The 26,170-nt window shown below is 38.6% G+C and overlaps 1 protein-coding gene across 7 annotated transcripts in view; it reads left to right on the forward strand.

Moving 5' to 3' along the window:
* The window catches only part of LOC117805366 (mucin-2-like), a 51,022-nt gene that overhangs the window by 16,543 nt on the left and 8,309 nt on the right, over positions 1-26,170 (forward strand). For 4 of the 7 annotated variants that reach the window (XM_034674067.1, XM_034674065.1, XM_034674064.1 and 1 more), the window contains 19 exons: positions 1,552-1,689; positions 1,818-1,967; positions 5,235-5,329; positions 5,426-5,558; positions 5,814-6,057; positions 8,508-8,548; positions 10,095-10,183; positions 13,163-13,317; positions 13,403-13,541; positions 13,742-13,846; positions 17,826-18,017; positions 18,162-18,234; positions 18,315-18,484; positions 19,227-19,383; positions 19,805-19,912; positions 20,162-20,303; positions 22,927-22,955; positions 23,076-24,701; positions 25,334-25,537. In XM_034674067.1, coding sequence (XP_034529958.1) covers positions 1,552-1,689; positions 1,818-1,967; positions 5,235-5,329; positions 5,426-5,558; positions 5,814-6,057; positions 8,508-8,548; positions 10,095-10,183; positions 13,163-13,317; positions 13,403-13,541; positions 13,742-13,846; positions 17,826-18,017; positions 18,162-18,234; positions 18,315-18,484; positions 19,227-19,383; positions 19,805-19,912; positions 20,162-20,303; positions 22,927-22,955; positions 23,076-24,701; positions 25,334-25,537 — 3,990 coding nt within the window. Of the gene's footprint in view, positions 1-1,551; positions 1,690-1,817; positions 1,968-5,234; positions 5,330-5,425; positions 5,559-5,813; positions 6,058-8,507; positions 8,549-10,094; positions 10,184-13,162; positions 13,318-13,402; positions 13,542-13,741; positions 13,847-17,825; positions 18,018-18,161; positions 18,235-18,314; positions 18,485-19,226; positions 19,384-19,804; positions 19,913-20,161; positions 20,304-22,926; positions 22,956-23,075; positions 24,702-25,328; positions 25,538-26,170 lie in introns of those variants that run through there. The other 3 variants (XM_034674063.1, XM_034674068.1, XM_034674069.1) reach the window with 3 other exon arrangements.

Raw genomic sequence — 26,170 nt, forward strand, 5'->3', positions numbered from 1 at the left:
CATACACACACCTGCAATCATATACACATAAAGATATGGTCAGAATTTATTAATTTATTTATTTACAGTCTATGGTCAGAATCAATTGTTGTAATACTGCTGCAGTACCAGGCAGCGCCACAAGGTGGTGCCACCTTTCTGTTTTGGTTTCATACAGACAAGTTGCAACCAAAGACTGTAGAAATAATGGACGCAGTATCCGTGACGTCACCCATCTGTCTCTGAAGTGCAGTGTTGAAGCCAATCGTTGGCGGGAGACATATTGGAAATTCCGAAGAGGCTTTGAGACCACCTAGCCAACAGCTACAGTGTTCCCGCCATAGACTGTATAAATATGGACGTAGTATCCGTGGTGTCACCCATCTGTTTCTGAATGCTGTTTTGAAGCCAATCGGCTGCAGCAGCCATATTGCTGCTGTTGAGCCAGTGTGACGTAAAGAGGCGGAGTTTGAGCCTCCTAGCCAACAGCTGCAGTGTTCCCACAGTCAGCTGTGCCTCTCATTGGAAGACTAGTAATCTCAATATCTTCAAAATTGCTGCGTTAGAAGAAAATTCACTCCCCTCACAGTGAGAGGACATCGAGAAATGAGCTATTCAGACTACACTCATCTTTTGTACCAGGCTGTAAACATGTTTATTAATGCTGCAAAGATCGTCTTTTTCCCATTCATGTGTATGTGACTTCCGGTACTTCCGGAGCCAGCCTCAAGTGGATCCTCGATGAACTGCAGCTTTTAACACTTCCTCATTGACTCATGTTTTTAGACCAGAGGTTGCCGCTTGGTTCCCCGCCTGTCAATCAAGGATCCAATAAAACAAAACCACACACATAGGGATCAAGAACTACAAAATATAACAGGAAGCACGATAGCCTTAACTAAGAAACAATTACAAAAACAATTAAATTAAGTAATTTCTTATTTTTAATTTTTTTAAATAGTGTATTATAATTATTATTCCGGTTGTTATTCCGGAGTATCATTATGAATTTTATTATAATAATGTTTATAATAATTATTATTATTACTATCATGGTATCCATTCAAACTTACTCAATTTGCTACTTGCCCACTGAAGTATTTACCTTTATTTATTTATTATTATAATTGTAGAATTCTTCATTTGTATAACTATGGTTAGGGTTTATTTATCTTACATTTATTTATTTTATTTATTATTACTTTTATTATTATTATTACTACGATTATTATTATTTTTTAAATTCCACTTTATTGTTAATTGATTAATTAAAAATCAAATGATGTATCTAGCTCAACCAGAATTACAATTTAAAAAAACTAAGGACCACAAGAGTAAATATACACCCACAAGGAATACAACACAAGACATTGACACTAACAAACAACACAAGGAAGACATAAGGATAACCTGTAACTAATACAGAATAGTCAGGGAGGAAAGAAGACATGAAACACAAGGTGATCAACAACATAAAACAGGATACCAAAGACAGATTACAACACAAAGAAAGATCTGAAACTAAACAAGTGCAACTCTTGACACAACTTGCCATCCTCTGTCTTCTCCCAGATCATGTTCTGATTTACTGGCAGTCATCCATGTACATTCAGGTGCATACATCGCTTGGAATCGACATCCAAATCCAGATGTCCCCTGAAATCCAGCTGTACATCTCATCGCCTGGAAACCACACTGGTGTTATCTCAGGTTAGGATCTCAGAAATACAATGGTATCGTCACTCCCTTTGAGATTTACTCTCTGAAATTGACTCTGTCTCTGTACTCTGGGGTGTCACCAAGTTTGATTTTTGATCATCATTTTTTTGATCTTTCAGGTCTTTGTGGCAATAACAACGATGACACCACAGACGACTTCACCACCAGTAGTGGGATTGTTGAGAACTCGCCTCAACTTTTTGCTATGTCCTGGAGTGTTGGTGCTTGTGTCCATGGCATACCACCCACCTGCATCAAAACAGACTATGGTACATTTTAACAATACACATTTGCTCCAAAAACACTAACAATGTTTATTTAGGCTTCTACATTGAATTCTCTATATGATAGAGTTAAAACGCTATTAAGAGTTATGGAAAAGGATAATTTATTATTCCATGATGATTCAGAGTCTGGGTTATGGGGCCCTGTCAGCTTAAAAAAAAAGATGTGAGAAAGGGATCTTAACCTGACATTGGATGATGAGGTGGTGGGACTGGATTTAAAGTAGTCAATGTAATGTCAAGGGATGCAAGAGCATGCCCCATCCGATCAGTAAGACTGTGTATCCCATTTATCAGAATCTATGCAGGTTGTTTTGGTTAGGATTAACAGACACATTGAATAGTCAATGAGGATGTGATGCCAATCTGAGTAGTGTCATTTCATTTGTTTCCAAGTCCAACAGTTCTTGTACAGAATATGTAATAATCAATGAATCACTCAATTAATCAATCTTTATTTGTATAGCGCCAAAACACAACAAACGTTATCTCAAGACTCTTTTACAACAGAGCAGGTCTAGACCACTCACCAGACAGGATAAGACCCAGTCCCGTTTCACTGACAGGACTTGATCTTATCCCATTGTAATCCAACATGAGCATTGCACCTCACAGTATTAAGATAGTTACAGTGGTAAGGAAAAATGTCCTTTTTAGCAGGCAGAAACCTTGAGGAAAGCCAGACTCATGTTAGACAGCCATCTGCCTCGACCGAGTTGATAATCTCTGAGTCTTTAGACACCAAAATTCCATGTAGCCCTATGTAATTGATTGTGGGTGATATATCAGCCAAAACTAGGGGACTGAAAGGGTAACCTCAATGCAGGATGCGCTGCATAGATGGCAAGAGTAGCAGCATTTAAAAACGGTAATCAAAATTGTATGAGTATCGAGTGAAATGAAATGCATCTTTTATTTAAGGGATAATGTATGGTTAGCAGGTAAATATTGGGAATAGAATCTCAAAAGGATGTGACAAGTCCCCCACGTGAAGCTACTATCATCACCACTGCTCATGGTTTAAGTTTCTTTTTAGCAACTGGTAACCTTGAGTTTCACTCGACTGCTCCGCTCGTTGCTAGGATTGCTCGACAGGATCCAATACAAAAATGTCCGTAGCCTGTTGATTTAGCATGCTAACCAAAACTAGACACATTGGGCCCGATCTACTAAAGGTTTGCATGTATAAAAACACATGCAAACTTGATAGCGTGCGCAAAACAGATGTATTAACTGGGTACACCGAGGATTGCATCTGTCAAATGAGCAAAATAGCACTCGCTATCCATTTAGCGTGTTAGCCTTCATGAATATGCACAATGCATGTAGATCATCAGAACGCGCAAAATACTGGGAGGAGGAGATGCAAATGTAATCATTTAGCACACGCAATGTGATTTATCAAACCTGAAGCAGATAGCGAGCGCTGTTTTTGCGTCCATATTTAGCACGTTTGAAAGGCAGGTGCAAACTGGCACATCGTTACGCACACATGGCTGCGGTCACTGTAAAGCTCATCATCGCTTTACAACATGCCCGCAACAGCTGGGCTTACAAGCATTACTACATGTTTTTAATCAATCAAACCAAGAGAACAAAATAATAATAATAATAAAACAACACAAATTCAAAGCAGTTCAGCACCACGGATAGCGACCGCATCATTTTGACACCCACTTTAACTGTTTCAACTAATGAGAGCACAGCAGGTCACTGTATCAACAGATATACAGTTTAGTAAAATTGGCACAGCGGCCCACATGCTCACACATGTTCCCAGTTCCATTTAAGCTGGTGAATCTTTGGGACAGTTGCTGGATGATGATATCAGGCATTAAAAACGTTCACCTGAAAGTTGCTCTCTGCGTCAGTGAGGCGACTGTCTTCATCAAAGTGACGCCTAACTTTTCTGGCCCTGGTTGTTTCAAAACTGCGATTGACTTCCCAGTTAAGTAGCTAGAGCAAGAGTGGAAGACTTAGCCTCATCAAATCGCTCTCTAAACTCCATCAAAACACTGATTGTGTTTTGGAGTAGAGTAGATGCGTTTATTTCATCGGCAGATCTTCTGTTTTTTCTCACATCATTCACCTTTTCACAGATGGCCTCCCAAATCGCGTTTCTAACGCTGAGATGTCTCTGCTGGAGTTCACTGATGTGTTTATTTCCCTCCTCCACAAAGACCTCCAACTCCATGTCTTCAAACTTCATTTATCACTTAAGGCCACTCTGCTCTCTCAAACTCTACATGGTGACAGCAGATAGCACACGCAAAATCCTCATTAAAATAGGGCGGTCCGCACCACTTTTGCACTCGTTATCATTTGCGCAAGCAGTCTTAGTAGATCACCCGCAACACGCCCAGAAATAACACGTGCAAAATGATTATTTGCACACGCAAATTAGCGCTCGCTATTTGGGATCTTAGTAGATCAGGCCCATTGTTTTGATGCAAATGGAAGCTAACAGTTTTACCTCACCTTACGGTCTATGGTGTCAACAAGCAGAAGCTAAATGTGTCTGAACTCTTTTCTGCAGATTGATTTGACATGACGTGTGATCAGTTTGTCTCTGGCGTTGCTCATGTTAGTGAAAGTTAATAACTGTTTTCAAGGGGTTTTGACCAATCAGAATCAAGCATCTTACACAAGGATCAGTAAGAGAGCCTGGTAATAAGTGTACATCATATCAATGCATACATACCTATACATGCAGTTATGTATATTGGTACAATGTATATGGACAAAGGTCTTTTGTAATTTTCTGTTTATTTAGTTGTTTTCAAATTAATTTTGTTGTTAACTATTCTATTTTTACTTTTGAAAGCTCATTAGTATTACTGGCACTGTTGTTATGAATATTGTTTTTATTAAATCTATGAGGGAGCATGATTTTATATCAACAACCATGGACAGATAGATGTATGGTATGGTATATTAAGGTGTTTTTTGTTTTGGGGGTATTATAAATAAATAAAAAATAAATATATATATATATATATATATATATATATATATATATATATATATACTGTGAATCTGATATTTTGTTATGATATATCTATTCAAATGATTGAATGTATTTATTTATTTACAAATCAGCAGCATAAAAACTTTTGATAATGGAAAAACAAAGTAGAAAAGGACTAATTATGACATGTTTTGAAGTTCAAGTACCAGGATTTGCTCAACCACATCCCTCTGAATAGTTTTGCAAAAATATTTCTGTTCTCAGTTTCTTTTTTTCTTTTCCAGAAATATTTGCTGATGAAAAGTGCTCTGTGCTGAATGACATAAATGGCATATTTTCTAAGTGCCACGCTCATATCCCGCCTGATTACTACCACACGGTAATAAGACTTATTGTGCTAAACTACATCAGCATTAACTTGTCAATGATAAATATATGACACTTTCTTTTAATATGGATCATCTTTCAATTCTAGGCCTGCCTCCTAAGAACCTGTAACTGTGACAGCAACCTGAAGCAGTGCCTGTGTTTGGCTCTGGGCAATTATGTCAAAGCTTGCTCCAGTCTGGGTGTTGTAGTTGGTGACTGGCGGGAAGCTAGCGACTGCGGTGAGTTCCTCTTGAATATATTGATATCTTGTCCTGTCTGCATCTTCACAGTATAAGAAACAATAGATCCAACAACAGATCCAAAAAGCCTCAATAATTATTTTGGAATTTGTCATTTGTGAGTTTGTTGTTTTTTAGACACCAGATGTTTAAACAATCTTTCATAACCGGATGTTTACAGAAAATATTAATAAGAAGGGTGGTGACTTGAAATACCTGTGATGCAAAAATGGTAATCACTATGCTGTGTCACAGCTGTTGAATGCCAAAACAACCAAGAGTTTTCCTACAACATCCAATCCTGCAACCGTACATGCCGTTCACTATCTGGCCCTGACCCTCGCTGCTGGCTGGATGATGTTCCCGTGGAGGGCTGTGGCTGCCCGGAGGGGACTCGTCTGAACCAGGGACAAATCTGTACACCGAAGGCAGAATGCGATTGTTACGACCAAGACCGTACAATACAACCTGGGCCTGTTGTTATCGACGGACAAAAGTGGTGGGTTGATCATCAGACTGCTATCAATCAATCAATCAACCAATCAACCAATCAATCAACCAATCAATCAATCAATCAATCAATCAATCAATCAATCAATCAATCAATCAATCAATCAATCAATCAATCTTTATTTGTATATCACCAAATCCCAACAAACATTATCTCAAGACTCTTTTACAAACAGAGCAGGTCTAGACCACTCTATGTCAAATTATGAACAGAGACCCAACACCAAGACAGGATAAGATCCAGTCCCTTCTTACTGACAGGACTTGATCTGATCTCATCTTAATCCACCATGAGCATTGCACCTCGCAGCATTTAGCAAGTTACAGCGGAAAGGAAAAACTTCCTTTAACAGGCAGAAACCTCCAGCAGAACCAGACTCATGTTAGACAGCCATCTGCTGAGACCGAGTTGGGGTTGGAAAGAGGGATAGAGGAGAATAAGAGCGAGATATGATAGTGATGAGACGTATAGTAGTAGTAGTAGCTGTTGCCGCTGGAGTCCAGCACATCCATAGCAGCTGGAGTCTGGAACGTCCACAGCAGCAAGCCGTCTAAGGTAGCAACTCAGAGGAACCTACGAGACAAGGGAGCTCAGGGACTCCAGAAAGGTCTATGGTTAGTCACTTTATTTATTTATTTTATTTTACCTTTATTTTAATTGAGAAGTAATTCTCATTTACAATAATGACCTGAGTGAAAAGGCAACACAGGTGGCATGACAATAAATAAAAACAAAACAAAAAACAGAGAGGACATACAGAGAAACCTAGAAACAGGTTACTTTAATGGGACAGGCAGAGTTAAAGTAAGAGATAAGGGGCAATTTAGAACTGAGTGTCCGTGTGCCAGTTCCGCCGGCAGTCTAAGCCTATAGCAGCATAACTAAAAGCCTGATCCATCTCTAACTATAAGCTTTATCAAAAAGGAAAGTTTGAAGCCTAGTCTTAAAAGTAGAGAGGGGGTCTGCCTCCCGGACCCTGAATGGTAGATGATTCCAAAGGAGAGGGGCCTGATAACTGAATTCTACCTCCCATGTTACTTTTAGAGACTTTAGGTACGCCCAGCAGGCCTGCATGGTGGGAGTGTAGCGTTCTAGAGGGGTAATAGGCACTATGAGCTCTTAAATCTTAACAACTTGCTTTCAAGATTTTCTCCTCAGCAGCTAAAGCTATTAATTACTTTCTGTCGTCCTAACTAGCTGTCTAATCTACAACTGAAGAATACATTTTAGGGTCATTTGTGTCCTTTATCTACACTGGTAACTCAGATTTTATTATTGAATATATTTTCATGTGAAAACAAAATGATTTAAAATAAGATGTTTTTCAGAAGTTTTAAATAGAGCTCTGTAGTTAAAGCTCCTGTGAGGAGTTTTTGAGTGGTCATGAAATGGACTGAAAAGAACAGTGATGCCTCATTATGACCTGGGAAAGCAAACAAGATTGTTAGAAAAGGTATTGATCATTTCCGTTTTGTTATTTTAAAGCCTGAAATCACTGTGAGAGGGTAGGTGTCAGATGAGGTGATGGACAGCATGTCACAAAAAATCCTTTTTCTGCAGTAAATATTCTTAATGAGTGAAATAGTTGACTGTTAGTTGAAAGCAGGAGGAGATAACATAATTTACACATGTACAGGACAAAATAAGCAAGATCACTTAGTGCATAGGGGGGCGCCAAAGTCAACACAAACAGAAAGTTCCTCACAGGAGCTTTAATGAGCACTTCCACTCAGAAGTCAAAGGAATAAAATGTCAAAATGAAACTCATGAAATCAATCATTCAATCAATCAATCAATCTTTATTTGTATAGCACCAAATCACAACAAACGTTATCTCAAGACGCTTTTACAAACATAGGAGGTCTAGACCACTCTATGTCAAATTATGAACAGAGACCCAACACCAAGACAGGATAAGATTCAGTCTGACCCCACCTTAATCCACCATGAGCATTGCACCTCGCAGTATTTAGCTAGTTACAGTGGAGAGGACAAACTTCCTTTCAACAGGCAGAAACCTCCAGCAGGACCAGACTCATGTTAGACAGCCATCATGCCTCGACCGAGTTGGATCTGGAAAGACAGATAGAGGGGAGTAAGAGAGAGAAGTGATAGTGATGAGACGAAATTCGCCCTAGGTGTTTGATGAAGACAGTCACTCCAATGAAGCTTATCAATCAACTAACTATCTCACTTCTATGTTTTATAGAAAAGTATTCAAATGGATTTTAACCTGTTAAGGTGTTCATTTAGATTTGGCTCAAACATTTGCATCCAACAGAAGCCACTCTCCCATCTTGAGTCTCACCCTCACTTCATCACATGTCAGTCATCCTCTGTAATGCAGTAAAACAGCAGTCAACTGTCTTTTTGTCCAGCTCCTGAACATATACTGAAGTAAAGATGTGTCTTATCTCAACTAAAAACTGTGTTTGCAGCTCCTGTGACAGCGGAGAACTGCACTGCTCCAAGAACTGTGGTAAATACCTCTTTTTATATCATAACCTAATCATCATTTAATCATCTGGATGTTTTCTTTCCTCCAGTTTTATTGGTTAAAAGTGGAATTTTATGAGTTGATGATAAAGTTGTGCAAACTGAAAAGAAAAGCAACATATCTCTACATTTAGCTCTAAACATCATGAAAGTGTGAATTTTGATGTTAGTGTGAATTTTTTAAAGTCATTTTTTAATTACATTTATAGCAATATTTATGATCTTTTTCCACTTTATTTTTGTCTTTACTAATATGTTTATGTTAAAATCTCTGTTAAATGTAAATGCTGAATATAAATATAAATGTTAAATCTAAATATAATTGTTAAATGTTAAATCTAAATATTAAATATAAATGTTAAATCTAAAATTTGAAAGTTAAATCTAAATGTTGAATCTAAAATTTGAAAGTTAAATCTAAATGTTAAATCTTAAATTTGAAAGTAAAAATCTAAATGTTGAATCTAAAATTTGAAAGTTAAATCTAAATGTTAAATCTAAAATTTGAAAGTTAAATCTAAATGTTGAATCTAAAATTCAAAAAATAAAAATCTAAATGTTAAATCTAATATTTGAAAGTTAAATCTAAATGTTGAATCTAAAATTTGAAAGTTAAATCTAAATGTTGAATCTAAAATTTGAAAGTTAAATCTAAATGTTAAATCTAAAATTTGAAAGTTAAATCTAAATGTTGAATCTAAAATTTGAAAGTTAAATCTAAATGTTAAATCTAAAATTTGAAAGTTAAATCTAAATGTTAAATCTAAAATTTGAAAGTTAAATCTGAATGTTGAATCTAACATCTGAAAGTTAAATCTAATGTTAAATCTAAAATTTGAAAGTTAAATCTAAATGTTGAATCTAAAATTTGAAAGTTAAATCTGAATGTTGAATCTAAAATTTGAAAGTTAAATCTAAATGTTAAATCTAAAATTTGAAAGTTAAATCTAAATGTTAAATCTAAAATTTGAAAGTTAAATCTAAATGTTGAATCTAAAATTCGAAAGTTGAATCTAAATGTTAAATCTAAAATTTGAAAGTTAAATCTAAATGTTAAATCTAAAATTTGAAAGTTAAATCTAAATTATCTGAACAATCTTAAATATTTAGCTAATATGCTAATTCACACTGCCGCCCATCCAAAGTACCAAAATAAAGCTTGTTAAGCGATACAGCTATCCCAACCATAATCTGTAAGTACTGACTCTTACAAGTTACTGGTGGGTCTGCTCCCCGTCCATAATGTGCACTGATTTATCAGAGAATATTTGAAAGGCAGTTTGAGGCCATCAAGAGATTTCACAATGCTCAGAGTGAGACAGTACAGACCCAGTCTATGGTATGGACAAGCAAAGTTGGTATTGCTAAATCTGTATCACTTTACAATGCTTTTATTTGGTACTTCCGTAGGCGGCAGTGAGAATTTGCATATAAGCTAAATATTTAGGATCGCAGAGCAACATAAGAAAAGAAAATTCTTGGTGATGTGTCAGATTTTGTATATAATCTTTGTTTGTTTTTTTGATCAGGTTGCGGGAATGGGAAAGTTTGTATTCACTGCTCAGAGAACCCCACTAACACGACTCAAAAAACCTGTGACAGCCTCAGCAAACCAATGGTAGGTCAACACAATACAGACTCTAGTCAGGCAACTACCTGCTCAATCCATAAGATCAACATTACAGGCTTGAATTCAAACACAATTAAGAACAGCATCTGCTTAATTGCATCATTTAATTGTACTTGAGGATTCAGTTAACACGTCTATAACTAGGGATGTCCCGATCCCGATCTCAACTATCAGATTGGAGCAGATCTGGACGTTTTTAAATTGATCGGTGATCAGCATTTGAGCCAATCAGCTCATCCAATCATTTACATCCGTTGTCACTGAAACAATTGAGCATTCGGAGTTCACATAACTGTATACATAATGAGAAAATAATAAATGGGACATTGATGTAGAACTCAAGCCATGATTTAAATGTGATTGTAGAACTCACATGTACAGTCATGGCCAAAAGTTTTGAGAATGACACAAATATTACATTTTCACAAAGTCTGCTGCTTCAGGGTTTTTAGGTGTTTTTGTCAGATGTTTCTATGGTATAATGAAATACAATTAGAAGCATTTCATAAGTATCAAAAGCTTTTATTGAGAATTACACAGAATTCATGCAATAAGTCAATATTTGCAGTGTTGACCCTTCTTTTTCAAGACCTCTGCAATTCTCCCTGGCATGCTGTCAATCAACTTCTGGACCAAATCCTGACTGATGGCAGTCCATTCTTGCATAATCAATGCTTGGAGTTTGTCAGAATTTGTGGGTTTTTGATTGTCCACCCGCCTCTTGAGGCTTGACCACAAGTTCTCAATGGGATTAAGATCTGGGGAGTTTCCTGGCCAAGGGTCCAAAATCTTAATGTTTTGTTCCCCGAGCCATTTTGTTATGACTTTTGCTTTATGGCAAGGTGCTCCATCATGCTGGAAAAGGCATTCTTCATCACCAAACTGCCCTTGGATGGTTGGGAGAAGTTGCTCTTGGAGGACGTTCTGGTACCATTCTTTATTCATGGCTGTGTTTTTAGGCAAGATTGTGAGAGAGCCCACTCCCTTGACCGAAAAGCAACCCCACACATGAATGGTCTCAGGATGCTTCACTGTTGGCAAGAGACAGGACTGATGGTAGCGCTCACCTCGTCTTCTCCGAACAAGCCTTCCTCCAGATGCCCCAAACAATGGGAAAGGGGATTGATCAGAGAAAATGACTTTACCCCAGTCCTCAGCAGTCCAGTCCCTGTACCTTCTGCAGAATATCAGTCTGTCCCTGATGTTTTTACTGGAGAGAAGTGGCTTCTTTGCTGCCCTCCTTGACACCAGGCCTTCCTCCAAAAGTCTTCGCCTCACTGTGCGTGCAGATGCACTCACACCTGCCTGCTGCCATTCCTGAGCAAGCTCTGCACTGGTGGTGGCCCGATCCCGCAGCTATAACACCTTCAGGAGACGGTCCTGGAGCTTGCTGGACTTTCTTGGGCGCCCTGGAGCCTGTTTGGCAACAATTGAACCTCTCTCCTTGAAGTTCTTGATAATTGGATAGACGGTTGACTGAGGTGCAATCTTACTCGCTGCTATAAACTTCCCTGTTAGGCCCTTTTTGTGCAATGCAATGATGGCTGCATGTGTTTCCTTGCAGGTAACCATGGCTAACAGATGAGGAACAATGGTGTCATGCACCATCTTCCTTTTAAAGTGTCCAGTCACTCAATCATGACAGATTGATCGCCAGCCTTGTCCTCATCAACACCCACACCTGTGTTAATGTGTGTGACACCTGTGTGTCATTGAAATGATGTTAGCTGGTCCTTTTGTGGCAGGGCTGAAATGCAGTGGAAATGTGTTTTTGGTGATAAAGTTCATTTTCAAGGCAAAGAGGGACTTTGCAATTAATTGCAGTTGAGCTGATCACTCCTCATAACATTCTGGAGTATATGCAAATTGCCATTATAAAAACTGAAACAGCAGACTTTGTGAAAATTAATAGTTGTGTCATTCTCAAAACTTTTGGCCATGACTGTACACCACCAGATACAGGAAAAAGCATCTGCTCTATGCACCCTATGGTAACTCTGCAGGGACATATGATTCAAAAAGGTGAAAACATAAACCAAACACAGGACAGTCTGTTACATTAGCATTAGAAACCTCATGGCTAGCGGCAGCTGCTGTTCTCTATACCGGCATGTCGCTCTGTAGCTAGTGGCATGTAACCGGGCGTGTTTCCATCTCACTGTCACTCCCAATATTTACGTTCTCTGTCACGCAGCAGGATGCTAACATTGTGAATCATGCACTGTCTCATGAGAGTTGCGTTGGACTTGGACTGGACTTGTACTTACATAGTGTTTTTCTAGTCTTTCTGACCACTCAAAGCGCTTTTACACTACTCGTCACATTCACCCATTCATACCCATTCACTCACTGATGGTAGAGGCTGCTATGTAGTGAGGGACCATCAGTATTAGCTAATCTCATTCGTACACATTCACACACCTCTGAACAACAGAGGGAGCAATTCAGGGTTCAGTGTCTTGCTCAAGGACACTTCGGAATGTGACTGCAAGAGCTGGGATCGAACCACCAACCTTCCAATTGATAGACGACCGACTCTACCCACTGTGCCACAGCCGCCCCCGTTCAGAGCAGCCTCAGATTTAAGTGTGCTGTAATGCATATGCAAGAGTTTAGTGAGTCTCATACAGCAGAGCTTGTAAAACAGATTATGAGTATTACATCAATATTAGCTGGATTATGTTAAACGGAATATATAGATATATTTTAGTTATTTTTTTAATGAATTATTTTTGTGAAAGGAAAGAAAATAGTGTGTCACTCAACTCTCTAATCTCTTTATCTAGGCAAGTCTGGAGTCTGGACTCGGTATTGGCAAATATTCAATATTCAAAATTTTGATCGGGGCCAAAAAAGCTGAGCGGGACATCCCTATCGATAACATTTATTCTTTGTCCAAAACTGTTTTTTGATTTTGATGTGTAAATGTAACCTATTGCTCAAGAACTATTTTGAATGTGATTTAAGGGCAGAAGCATGGCCTGTGAGAGTGGCTGTTACTGCCCACATGACAAGTATGAGGATCACCGTGAAAGCTGTGTCACTCTGGATGAATGCACCTGTGTGTACAGTGGCAAAATATTCAACGCAGGACAAAGTGTCAAAACCAACTGCAAAACATGGTAACACCTGCATCTGTGCTGCTATTCCTACTAACAAAATAAGTGCAGAGGTTGACTTGAAGTTTTACATCACTGTGTTTTGCAGTGTCTGTGGACAGGGTTTGTGGCACTGCAAAGAAGAGCCTTGTCCTGGGAGGTGTCAGGTTTATGGAAATGGGCATTACCAGACCTTTGACTCCAAATGGTTCCGCTTTGATGGGAACTGCCAGTACACTCTAGTAGAGGTGAGATCAAACATGAAAGTGGGAATAAAATTCATGCTCATGATTCTTTGATCCAGCTGTGGAAGTTTACCATGTGTTGCCTTCAAAGGACTTGCTCCATCTATATACTCTCACTGCAGGGCATCCAAATATATTGGCTTAGGATTCCCATGTTTGTTTCAGAGATATGTTTTGAAGTAGGATTTTTTCTTAATCTACAGGACGGTTGTGGACATAGAAACAGCACCTTTTCTGTCCGAGTGGAGAGTGTTCCATGCTGTGATGAGGCACTCACATGCTCTCGCTCTATCATCTTCGATCTCCAGGTGGATGGCTCATTTTACTATTCACATTTTTCAGTCACTGCTACTACTTCTTTATAATCCAAGAATGTCCATGCTTTATCAACCTGTTCATTCCATTGCTTCAGTTACCCGTTAACAACATCATCCAATCAACAACTAGTTACACTCTTTTTTAGATTCAACTTTTTATCATGTTTTTTTAGTATTTCTTGTACACGGCAAGTTCACAAATTACATATACGTTATACAAACAATAAGAACAAATATATTAAAATAATAATAACAATAATAATATAATTAAATCTATATTTTTTTATGTAAAAAATAAAGATAAACATAAGAAAACAAAATAAATAAACAGAGTAAAATGAATAAATAAAATGCAGTTAACATGTATAGGTTTCTGTGTCACAATATTACTTTTCATAATCATACATGATGTTCATTGGAAATAGAGGACAGATTAATTGCAAATCAAATCATCATAGTCATCTTCTCCAATAGTTTCCAGATGGGGATCTCATAGAGATCTGGATACCTTAGTTTTATATTCATTCTGTAAACAAGCTGTTCTAAAGAACCTACCCTGTCTACTTCATCTCTCCATTCACTAAACTGATCTTCTGTTTTGATTTCCATTGCCTCAGCACTGTCCCGCAACCCAAGAATACATGTTTGAGGGCAGATCAGCCTCCTCTGGTAAAATACCCAGTACACATAATGCTGGGCTCTTATCCCATAGGAAAAGATATTTAGAGAGGATATCTCAAAAGTGTTTCATTTCTGTCTCCTAGACAACAATGAGATCTGTTTGAAAGCAAAATGAGACTATAGCTTATGTCTCCTGTTTCTCATTCTTGCCTCCAGAAAAAAAGTTGCAAAAAGTCTCAGCTTAGTCTCCCTTTCAGTTCAAAAGGAGATCTGGTCAAAATCTGAAATGATTCTCAGGTATTTCTCAAGTGTTGTGACTCCTTTTGAGCTCAGGTGGAGAAATCAGGGAGCTCTCTCAATTGTCTCAATCTAACCTCATCCATTTGTTTTTGTCAGACTCAGTTTTTGGGTCTCAAGCTGAGCTCAGATGGAGCAAAGAAAGAGCCTGAGCTCATCTTTTCATCAACATTTATAGTGCCCTGCAAAATTAACATTTCAATGTAACTGTCCACAAACTTACAATTCTCATTCAAACATTTGAACCACTTCAGATCAGCTATTTAGATGTCAAATGATCTCTTCTTTGACTTCACAGTATGGTCCTTCCTTTACAAGTCTGTTTGGAACAAAACAACTTCACAAAGATTTAGTGGATTTGAGAGAAACTGCAACAGATAGAGATTTCATACCAGGTATGACAGACCATTTATTTAAAATATGGGCCACAAAAGGGCTGACCAGATTTAGACAGAGTATTACAATTAAAGGGATTGATTCTTTTGGGTGCTGGTGGCCTAGCGGTCTAAGCGCCCCACATACAGAGGCTACAGTCTTTGTCGCAGGGGTAGCGGGTTCTATTCCCGGCCAGTCGACCATTTCCTGCATGTCTTCCCCCGCTCACTACTCGCCACATTTCCTGTCTCTCTTCAGCTGTCCTGTCAAATAAAGGCAAAAAGGCCTAAAAATATATTTAAAAAAGAGAAGAAAATCAGCCATTAATGAGATCTCTCATTGAAGTCTCAAATAAGACTCATGTCATGGTCTCAACTATTTCTCCTAGTGAATTTTAGGAGAAACTAATGAGAAACCAATGAGAACAATTTGAAACTTGAATGAGGCTGAAGTGAGAATCTCAATTTTGTCTCCAGAGACTTGAGCAGTAACATTTTCCTCTGGGATGGTTCATACATTTAACTACAGCTGATCAGAAGTCCTTTGAAATTTCACATTCATACAACATGTGGATCACTGGGCCCTGTTTTTATTACATCTACAACAACTGTGGACTTGTCTAAGCCCCACCCTTGACATTTTTGTGGGTGTTGTGGTGGAAATCTGGAAATGGTAGACTCAAACAACAACGGTTTGTCTTTGTGAGCTTTATTCCGGCCTTCAGTAAACTTTGCAAAGCGGTCAGATGACAACCGAGACCAGGTCTGCTCAACTGACCCAGAGTGAAGATACAACACGTTACTTATCCTCTTCAGAGAATAATATTAACACATCATTAAGCATCTTCAAAGAACTGTAAGACAAACAAGAGAGTTTCTTATCACCTCTTGCTTCCTGGTCACCTTCCTGACTTCTCACCTTATGGTCTGCTCCTCAACCATGGGAACAGATAACAATATGCAAATCACAGAAGGTTTGGTATGTGTGAATGTTTCTAGCTTCTGATCAAAGCAAGAACAACATACTATCATGTCAGTATTTTTCCCACCACAGTGTCCAGTAACTCCTGTTTGTTATTTTGAATAAGATTAGGCGTGTCTACATATCTCGTTATGTAGTACCATGACTGAACTACTTTTACCCAGGCATCGACATTGCTAGATATTTTCCCCATGCAAGTTTAACGCCTGCATAGTTTGGCAGTTGATATTTCCTTAATTCTTTATAAGACCTGGATGGCCCCCTCTAAGCTTCCAATTTGATCGCCATAGCTCCTGAATGCAAGTGACTGGGGCAATGGTTTTGTTTCTTTCTGCTTTAAACACACAACTTCTTATTTGAAGATATTTCCCAAAATCTTTGTTTTTAGAAACTAGATGTTCAGAGGAGAGTGAATGTTTCCCATCAAACTAGTTACACTCTTAGAGCAATTATAATAACTTTATTTATACAGCACCTTTAAAAATAAATGATTACAAAGTGCTGTGACAAGCAGAGTATGGCAGGATTCAATAAAGCATGGCAGGGTTGGAGTGTAGAAATTCTAACAATGACAAAAAAAGATACAATGCCAAAGATTTCAAGGAATAAATGCAAACTAAACAGAATAAAGTGCTGAGACAGAAGACCTACAAATCATTGTTAGTTGGTTTCAGAAATACATAAAATAAATTGAATAAATTAAGTGAAAATACAAATAAGTCAATAAAAACATTAAAGGATAAATAAATGTATAAATTTAAAAAATAATAGAAATAAATTAATAAATATAATAATTAGATGATATATATACAAATTTAAAAAACATTAAAGGATACATTAAAAAATAAGTAAATAAAATAATGTAAGGATAAATAAATAATTATATGAATAAATAAAAGTGAATAAGTAAATAAAAGCATTAAAGGACAATAGAAATGTTTTAAGAAGAAGACATCACATCAGTGAAAATAGAAAATAGAAACCAGAACATTTAAATGAAAAATGAAAAAAATAATTATTAAACAATAAATAAACAAATACAATTAAAAAAAATGAATAAGTTGGATAAAAAATGAAAATAAATAAATAAGAATAAAAAGCAGTTTAAAGGTTGAAGTTACATAAAAGCATGTATGTAAAAGTGGGTCCTAAGAAGAGATTTAAAAGATGTCACTGACCCTGCAAGCCTTATCTCTTCAGGGAGGTTGTTCCACAGTTGAGGGGCTCTGATAGAGAAATCTCAATCCTCTTTGGATTTGAGCCTCGACTTTGTGATGGCCTGAGGATCTAAGGCTGTGAGATGGCTCGCATGGTGTCAGCATTTCAGCATTGTTGCTCGGTGCAAGACCCAGGCGAGCTTTAAATGTGGCCAGTACAATCTTAAAATAGTGAGCCAAATTACAGGGCCCAACCGTATCTATAACTTCTTTGAGAAATGTAGTGGGGATGAGGTCAAGGCTATACATAGTCAGATTCATATGAGATGAGATATCAGAGAAAATGGGCAAAGAAATGTGTGTAAAGGCAGTAAAACAATGTCATTTATTTTATTTGTAAAAAATTCTAAAACTCTCTCATATGCCTCCTGAGAGGCATCCATTCATCATCAGACAAACAAAAGGCTATCTGCTGATTCAAACTTCTTTGTAAGTCATTAAAATATTCTTATACCTTGTCCCTGTGCTGTCCTCCCAAGAACAAACTCACATTAACACTGAGTGACATGAGGGTGACCGGTCGCTGCCATGGTGCTGGGACTCAGGAAGGCTCACTTTACTCCATACACACTGTTGGACTCTACATCATAATCTCAGTTCCCAGCAAAGGGATAACTCTCATCTGGGATAAACACACCCGGATCACTGTGGAACTGAGTGCATACTGGAGGGTGAGATATGGGAAAATGCAATGTAGTCAAATATAATATGTCACATCACAACATCTTTTTATACTCTGTGCAGCATAATCTTATTGTTTGTGTCAAAACTTGTTATAAAAAGATGAACTCCTGTCTCTACCATCTCTCCCACAGAATAAAGTGTGTGGCCTCTGTGGGAACTTCGACTCCAATGAGATGAATGACCTACAGATAAGCAGTTCAGCAGGTAAAACTTGTGTCTCTTTGTCCAATGAAGTGCAATGTTTTTGGAAAGGTGGTCAAAATAACAGTAAAGATTTGTTCTAGTTATGTCCAGCCCACTGGCATTTGGAAACAGCTGGAAGGCTGCCACTCCTCCTTGCTCCGATGTGATGACTGAGATTTTTCCATGTGAACGCAACTCTTACTGCTCCGCCTGGGCTGAGCGACGCTGTATGATTCTTACAGGAGATACATTCAAAGGCTGTCACGTGAAAGTATGTATTTTACTTCTTTACAATGGCTCCAACCCTGGGGTTAGGAAGTCATTTTATAGACAGGTGTTAAATTACAATTTTCATTTGGAATTATATTCCTACATAGTATGCTATTTAGCATTAGTATTTAGTTTCTGAGCAGCCATGTATATTCAGCCAACATGTAAACATTAGATCAACGTGCTGGACAGCCGAGGGCACATCCACTTCCTGAGGGGGCGTGGTCAGAGAGAAAACAGACTGTTCTGAGGAGGGTTGAAGAAGAGGGATTTTCAGGCAGACCAAAATCTGATTTCAAAGTGTTTTTTTGAGCATAAACTTTAAAGACATGTTTTTGGGACCTCTTAGACCAATATATATTGATGAAAAAAGCGTGATATGTCACCTTTAAAGGGACAGGGAGAGTTAAAGTAAGTGATAGGCAGAGAGAGCGGTGAGATAGGATCCCAGTGTGTCAGTATGCCAGTTCCCCCGGCAGTCTAAGCCTATAGCAGCATAACCAAGAGCTGGTCCAAGCCTGATCCAGCTCTAACTATAAGCTTTATCAAAAAGGAAAGTTTGAAGCCTTCTCTTTAAAGTTGAGATTGGGTCTGCTTCCCGGACCCTGACTTGTAGATGATTCCAAAGATGAGGTTCCTAATAACTGAGGGCCCTACCTCCCATACTACTTTTAGAGACTTTTGGTATAGACGTATAGGTGTAATAGATAAAAGCTCTATTGTTGATTTCCTGAATTTTCAAGGTGGATCCAGAGCCCTACTACCGGGCCTGCGTGCAGGAGTCTTGCTCTTGTGAGTTTGAAGGCAAGTTCTTGGGCTTCTGCACAGCTGTGGCAGCCTACGCAGAGGCCTGCAGTGACCAGGATGTGTGTGTAGACTGGAGAACACCTGATTTGTGTCGTAAGTTATGACCTATTTTAGTAATACTCCTTAAGCCAGGTTTTTCTTTGATGATTTACAGGAAGGAACAAATGATAAGCTCAGGATGTATCATCTCCAGTTATAGTTTACTTCCTTGTTGGCAAGTTGAATATTATGGTTCATGCAGTACTTATTAACACTTTGAAAGAAAATATAAAAATAACTATTATTCACTTACTTTGTAAACTTTGAACAATGTTTATCAATGAATAAGTTTCTCTCTGTCACAAGGCAGAGAACTGACAAAAGATGAGATGCATCAATAAACCATTTCATGAATATAGTAAACAATCCATGATTAAAGGTGTGTTAATCATTAAGGAAAGTTTGCAGAACAGAACTAAACTAATGTCTGTAACAGGCATCTGTAATAATTCAGCTTTTGACTATTGAACTTCAGCGGTCTACTGTGACTACTACAACGAGAAGGGCCAGTATAGCTGGCACTATGAAGCCTGTGGTCAGATGCTCACCTGCGGCAGAGTCGACTTCAACCACAAACTGGAAGGTACCAAGACATCCTTAGTTATAAGTATAAAGGAACATTTTTGTTTAACTCACCAGTTGACTCTGTTTAGTGAAATTATGCATCATTTTGACCTACTTTCAGTCTTATTCTGGTAGTATTCAAACATAAGGATAGCATCCCAATAATTTATATGTCTAATTATTGTTTTTCTAGTCCAAGTCTTGACCAAGTTAATGTTTGTAAGTCATTTGTACACAATCATTAATGGGATGTTTTTTCTTGAAAAAGGTTGCTACCCAAGATGTTCAAAGGATGTTCCATACTATGATGAAAATACTGGTGAATGCACTGGATTGAGAAACTGCACATGCTATTTTAATGGCAAAGTCATTCAGCCTTGGGAACATGTGCTGATACAGTATGAAAAGTGGTAAGTTTGGGAATATGATTCCTCAATATTTACAATTTTTTTTAACTCAACAATATTTGTATTAGTTTTTTATACAGATTAATACAGTACAGTGAGCTCTTGGAAAGACTGAAAGATACAGAAAAGAAACAGTAACCCCCTCCCTCCCTCTTTCCCTCAAATCCATGTCTACTGACGGATATTCATGTCACTGTGATTAAATATCAAATTCTGGAGTTAATGGACAAATTAGTGCTGGAATTCGGGTATCATACAGCCTGAAATAAAGAGAATGACATTGAAAAACAAAAAATTTAAAGGAAATAAAAAGAAGTAACCTACTGTGTGCTGGGAAAAATACAAAAGTAGATGAGTAACAGAAAAGTGACCAAGTATGAAAGAAAGGCAATAGGGATTCAAATTGTATGATTATAATATATCACAGATGTATATTCAAAAAGAAAAAGACTAGAAGATGAGAGTGCTGGTTTAAAATGATGGGAGTTTCTGAATGTGTTCCAGGAAAGGTCCCCATATCTTTTTGAATTTGTTGTTACTGCCAGCGATCGAGTAGCAAATCTTCTCAAGATCAAGACATAAGGTCTTTCAGCCACTGAACAGAGTTCGGCTTTTAATAGGACTGAGGTTCGTATCCTCCTCCACAGTACCAAAAATGGCCACTATAGGATTAGGTTCCAAGGTTATGTTCAGGATTAGTGATAGGGTTTGAAAGACCTCTCTCCAAAATGTTTCAAGGCTGGGACATGTCCAGAACATGTGAAACAGAGAGCCTTCAGCCGATCTGCATTTGTCACAGAGGAGATCCACTTCAGGATAAAAACCAGATCATTTACATTTAGATATGTGAGCTCTGTGAACGACTTTAAACTGCAGCAGGCAGTGACGGGCACAGAAAGATGTTGAGTTAATGAGCCCGAGGATGGATTCCCACAGATTTTCTAACAGTGTTAAGTTCAGGTCACGTTCCCAGGCAGCCTTTATTTTGTCTAGGGGATCGTGTCTCCTGAAGACCACTGTCATCTCTACCGTCTTGAGTTGGTTCAGCTCCAGATGGTTCTGACTACACCAGAGAGCCAGCTGTTTCCTGAAAACTGGCCAAAATGGGAAAGCAATGACAAAGTGGAAGGTAATAAAGTGTCCGGGTGCGAAATAAAGACCAGCAGGTCATCTGCTTAAAGGGACACCTTGTGTTCAACTCCCTCCCTCCAGATACCGTTGATGTCTGGGCAGCTTCGCAGGGCAATAGCCAGAGGCTCCAAGGCAAGGTTGAAAAGGAGTGGGCTCAGGGGACAACCCTGACGAGTACCGCACTCAAAACTAAATGGCTGGGATTTTTGGGAGTTTGTAAGAACTGAAGCAGTAGGGCATGAATACAGTAGTTTAATCCAACTAATAAAGCATGGTCCAAAGTCAAAATTTTCTAAAACATTGAATAAATATGCCCATTCCACACGGTCAAACACCTTTTTCGCATTCCAAAGACGGGACACATTCGGGCACTGCATCAGAAGGAGTATACAAGAGATTGAGAAGACGGCGAATATTAAAATAAGGTTGGCAGTTTGTAATAAGCCAGTTTGATCCTCAGAAATAATCGATGGGAGAACATTTTCTAATCTGCAGGCCAGAACCGTGGCTAAGATTTTAACATCCATATTCAACAGAGAGACTGTCTGTAGGAAGAGCATTCAGTTGGATTCCTTGCCTTTTTTTGCAATAAGAGTGATGCATGCTTCATAGAATGTTGATGGGAGCTTACCCTGTTTCAGCGAATCAGATAACACGAAACTTAGCTGAGGTGCAAGCAATGGAGAGAATGATTTAAACAATTCAGTGGAAAACCCATCTGGACCAGGAGATTTTTTCAGACTGTAATGAGGAGATAGCTGCCACTATTTCTTGTTTTGATATGGGTCCCTCTAATTTAACTTGACTTTCAGAAAAGATTAAGGGAATATTTAGATCATTTAGAAACTGATCTAATTTGTTGTCATTGGGATATTCTGAAGTATAAAGCTGGGACTAATAATTTCTAAATGTATCATTCATTTCAGAATAATCAGAGGTGATGTTCCCATTTTCCGTGCATATTTTCGATATGAACTGTTTGGCTTTAAGTCCTCTCAGCTGACTAGCAAGCAGTTTACCAGATTTATCGCCATGAATATACAACATGCTTTTGTTCATCTTCAACTGTCTTTGGACTTGATGTGTTGAGAGAAGGTCATACTTAGTCTGGAGTTCAGTTCTCAATTTATAAAGTTTGGGGTCTTTTGCTAATGCACATTGACAATCTATTACTCCAATATTATTCGCTAGATCTTCCTGTTCTCTTCTGGCCTTTGACCCCTGAAGTAGGCTGTCATAGCATCCCACACAACCAGGCTGGGGGTCTCAGCTGACAAGTTTGTGCTGAAAAAAAAGTGATTTGCTCCTCCATAAATGAAACAGATGAAAACAGACATGAGCTGCTCTCCCTTGCTTCTACTCCATGCGGCCGCTTAACCGGACCAATATTTACATTTTAAAAAGATTAACTTTATGATGAAAATGATGCAGATTTAATTATTCATGACATTTTCAACTGGATGAAACTTAACCATACTTTCATTTTCCTTGTCAGCCACTGTGAGAATGGAATAATCCGATGTCGTAAGTATAGTTATTCTTCTGTGCACATGTATTTAGCATTTACAGACAGTTTGGTTGTATCAGGTACTCCAACCACAACAGCCTCCACTACCACTGAAACAACTGTGCTTTCTACATCAGTCCCACCACCAACTACAGCTGGAACAACAACTCCTTTCCCCTCTACTACACCATCAACAACTGCCTACTCTACCACAGAAACAACAACGTCTTTCACCTCTACAACACCATCAACAACTACCTACTCTACCACAGAAACAACAACGTCTTTCACCTCTACTACACCATCAACAACTACCTACTCTACCACAGAAACAACAACGCCTTTCACCTCTACTACACCATCAACAACTACCTACTCTACCACAGAAACAACAACGCCTTTCACCTCTACAACACCATCAACAACTACCTACTCTACCACAGAAACAACAACGCCTACTACACCATCAACAACTACCTACTCTACCACTGAAACAACAACGCCTTTCACCTCTACTACACCATCAACAACTACCTACTCTACCACAGAAACAACAACGCCTACTACACCATCAACAACTACCTACTCTACCACTGAAACAACAACGCCTTTCACCTCTACAACACCATCAACAACTACCTACTCTACCACTGAAACAACAACGCCTTTCACCTCTACTACACCATCAACAACTACCTACTCTACCACAGAAACAACAATGCCTACTACACCATCAACAACTACCTACTCTACCACTGAAACAACGCCTTTCACCTCTTCTACACCATCAACAACTACCTACTCTACCACTGAAACAACAACGCCTTTCACCTCTACTACACCATCAACAACTACCTACTCTACCACTGAAACAACAACGCCTTTCACCTCTACAACACCATCAACAACTACCTACTCTACCAATGAAACAACAACGCCTTTCACCTCTACTACACCATCAACAACTACCTACTCTACCAATGAAACAACAACGTCTTTCACCTCTACTACACCATCAACAACTACCTACTCTACCACTGAAACAACAACGCCTTTCACCTCTACTACACCATCAACAACTACCTACTCTACCACAGAAACAACAACGCCTTTCACCTCTACTACACCATCAACAACTACCTACTCTACCACAGAAACAACAACGCCTTTCACCTCTACTACACCATCAACAACTACCTACTCTACCACTGAAACAACAACGCCTTTCACCTCTACTACACCATCAACAACTACCTACTCTACCACAGAAACAACAACGCCTTTCACCTCTACTACACCATCAACAACTACCTACTCTACCACTGAAACAACGCCTTTCACCTCTACTACACCATCAACAACTACCTACTCTACCACTGAAAGAACAACGCCTTTCACCTCTACTACACCATCAACAACTACCTACTCTACCACAGAAACAACAACGCCTTTCACCTCTACTACACCATCAACAACTACCTACTCTACCACTGAAACAACGCCTTTCACCTCTACTACACCATCAACAACTACCTACTCTACCACTGAAACAACAACGCCTTTCACCTCTACTACACCATCAACAACTGCCTACTCTACCACAGAAACAACAATGCCTTTCACCTCTGATACACCATCAACAACTGCCTACTCTACCACAGAAACAACAACGCCTTTCACCTCTACTACACCATCAACAACTACCTACTCTACCACTGAAACAACAACGTCTTTCACCTCTACCACACCATCAACAACAACAGGTAAAAAACATACCACCTTTACCCTAACAGGTAGCCCATTCAAGACTAACGTTACCTATGTCAACAACAGTTTTTGAAATAGGACCACCCCTTGTTTGTTGGGCATTTGGTCTGCATGATACTCAAGTTGTTAGTTATCCTGGCACTGTGTTCAGTGAACTACCAAAAATTGAGCACAGTCCACAAAGTCAAGCTCGGCCTACAGAACATCAGCTGCAAAATGGGCTTTTTAAATTGATTTAGCCTGCCTTCTCTCGCAGCTTCCCCTTTCAAACTGCATTGCAACCTACCTTCACCCATTCACCTCCTTTTATGCAGTGTCTGATTTTACCAGTGTCATATGTATTGGGGGGGTCTTTGCTGCTGCTGCTCTCCCTGCCTTGGCTTTTCATGTATTCACATAAAAGAGAGGGGAGGTGTGCTCTCCCTACCTCAGGCTTTGGCATTCCACGTAGGCACATGGAAGGGCAGGGAGCTCCCAGAGCAGAGCCATACCACCAAATATAACTTATTGCATGAAAGTAATCAATTATTTTAACGAGAGTGGTCCTGAATGAAACATGTCTTTGTCTTTTCTGTGTCTACTGTCTTCTACTTAATGTTGTTTTTTTTTGTTTTTTTTATGAAACCAGCTCCATGTGTGTGTAAAGATCTGAAGAGGAAAAAAAGCTGGTCTTGCAATGAATCATGGGAAGAGGACTGCTTCTATAAGATGTGTGTAAATGGGACGATAGTGTTGACTCCAGTAGTTTGTCCCGAGGTGACTAAACCCAGCTGCCCCAGACAGCAGATCACAAAAGTCTCAGATGGATGCTGTGAAACATGGAAGTGTGACTGTAAGTGGATATTTCACCGTTATACGCTTGTCTCTGTCACTTTGCTTGTTTACTCCTATGTATTTTCCCTCATTACTTCTTTGGAATTCAACACGTATTTGCTTCGATATATATGCCTCTATTTTTTTGTGTTGTGCATGATGTTATAATGTGGCTTTGCTCTGTTGAAAGCATCGTATCAACTTACCAGTAGTAGCCTGCCCTTGAGTCAACCAGCCCAACATATCTGCTTTGGCTTAGGTGTTACCACCTGTATGCTAACATGTTGCAATGCAAAAGTTATACTATGGATGTGACGGGTGATGTCTACATACAGTCATCATCTTTGTTTAATGAGTTAGCATGCTAGCTTTGGCTAAGTAGAACAAAACTTATAGCATAGTTTAAGTTGATAAGTACATTCATTTTTAAGCTAGTAGGTCATTATTTGACTTAAAAATGGCCTTTGGTTAATAATGAGATAGCATGCTAACTTTTGCTGAATAGAAAAAAACTTATAGCATAGTTTAAGTTCATAAGTACATACATTTTTAAGCAAGAAGGTCATATTATTGGACTTAAAAAATGGCCAAATGTTGGTATTAGAGGATCACAACTGTCATTACAATCAGCCTGAATGTCCTTAGATAGTTT

The sequence above is a fragment of the Notolabrus celidotus genome, chromosome 21, assembly GCF_009762535.1.
Source record: "Notolabrus celidotus isolate fNotCel1 chromosome 21, fNotCel1.pri, whole genome shotgun sequence".
Classification (NCBI taxonomy): Eukaryota; Metazoa; Chordata; class Actinopteri; order Labriformes; family Labridae; genus Notolabrus; species Notolabrus celidotus.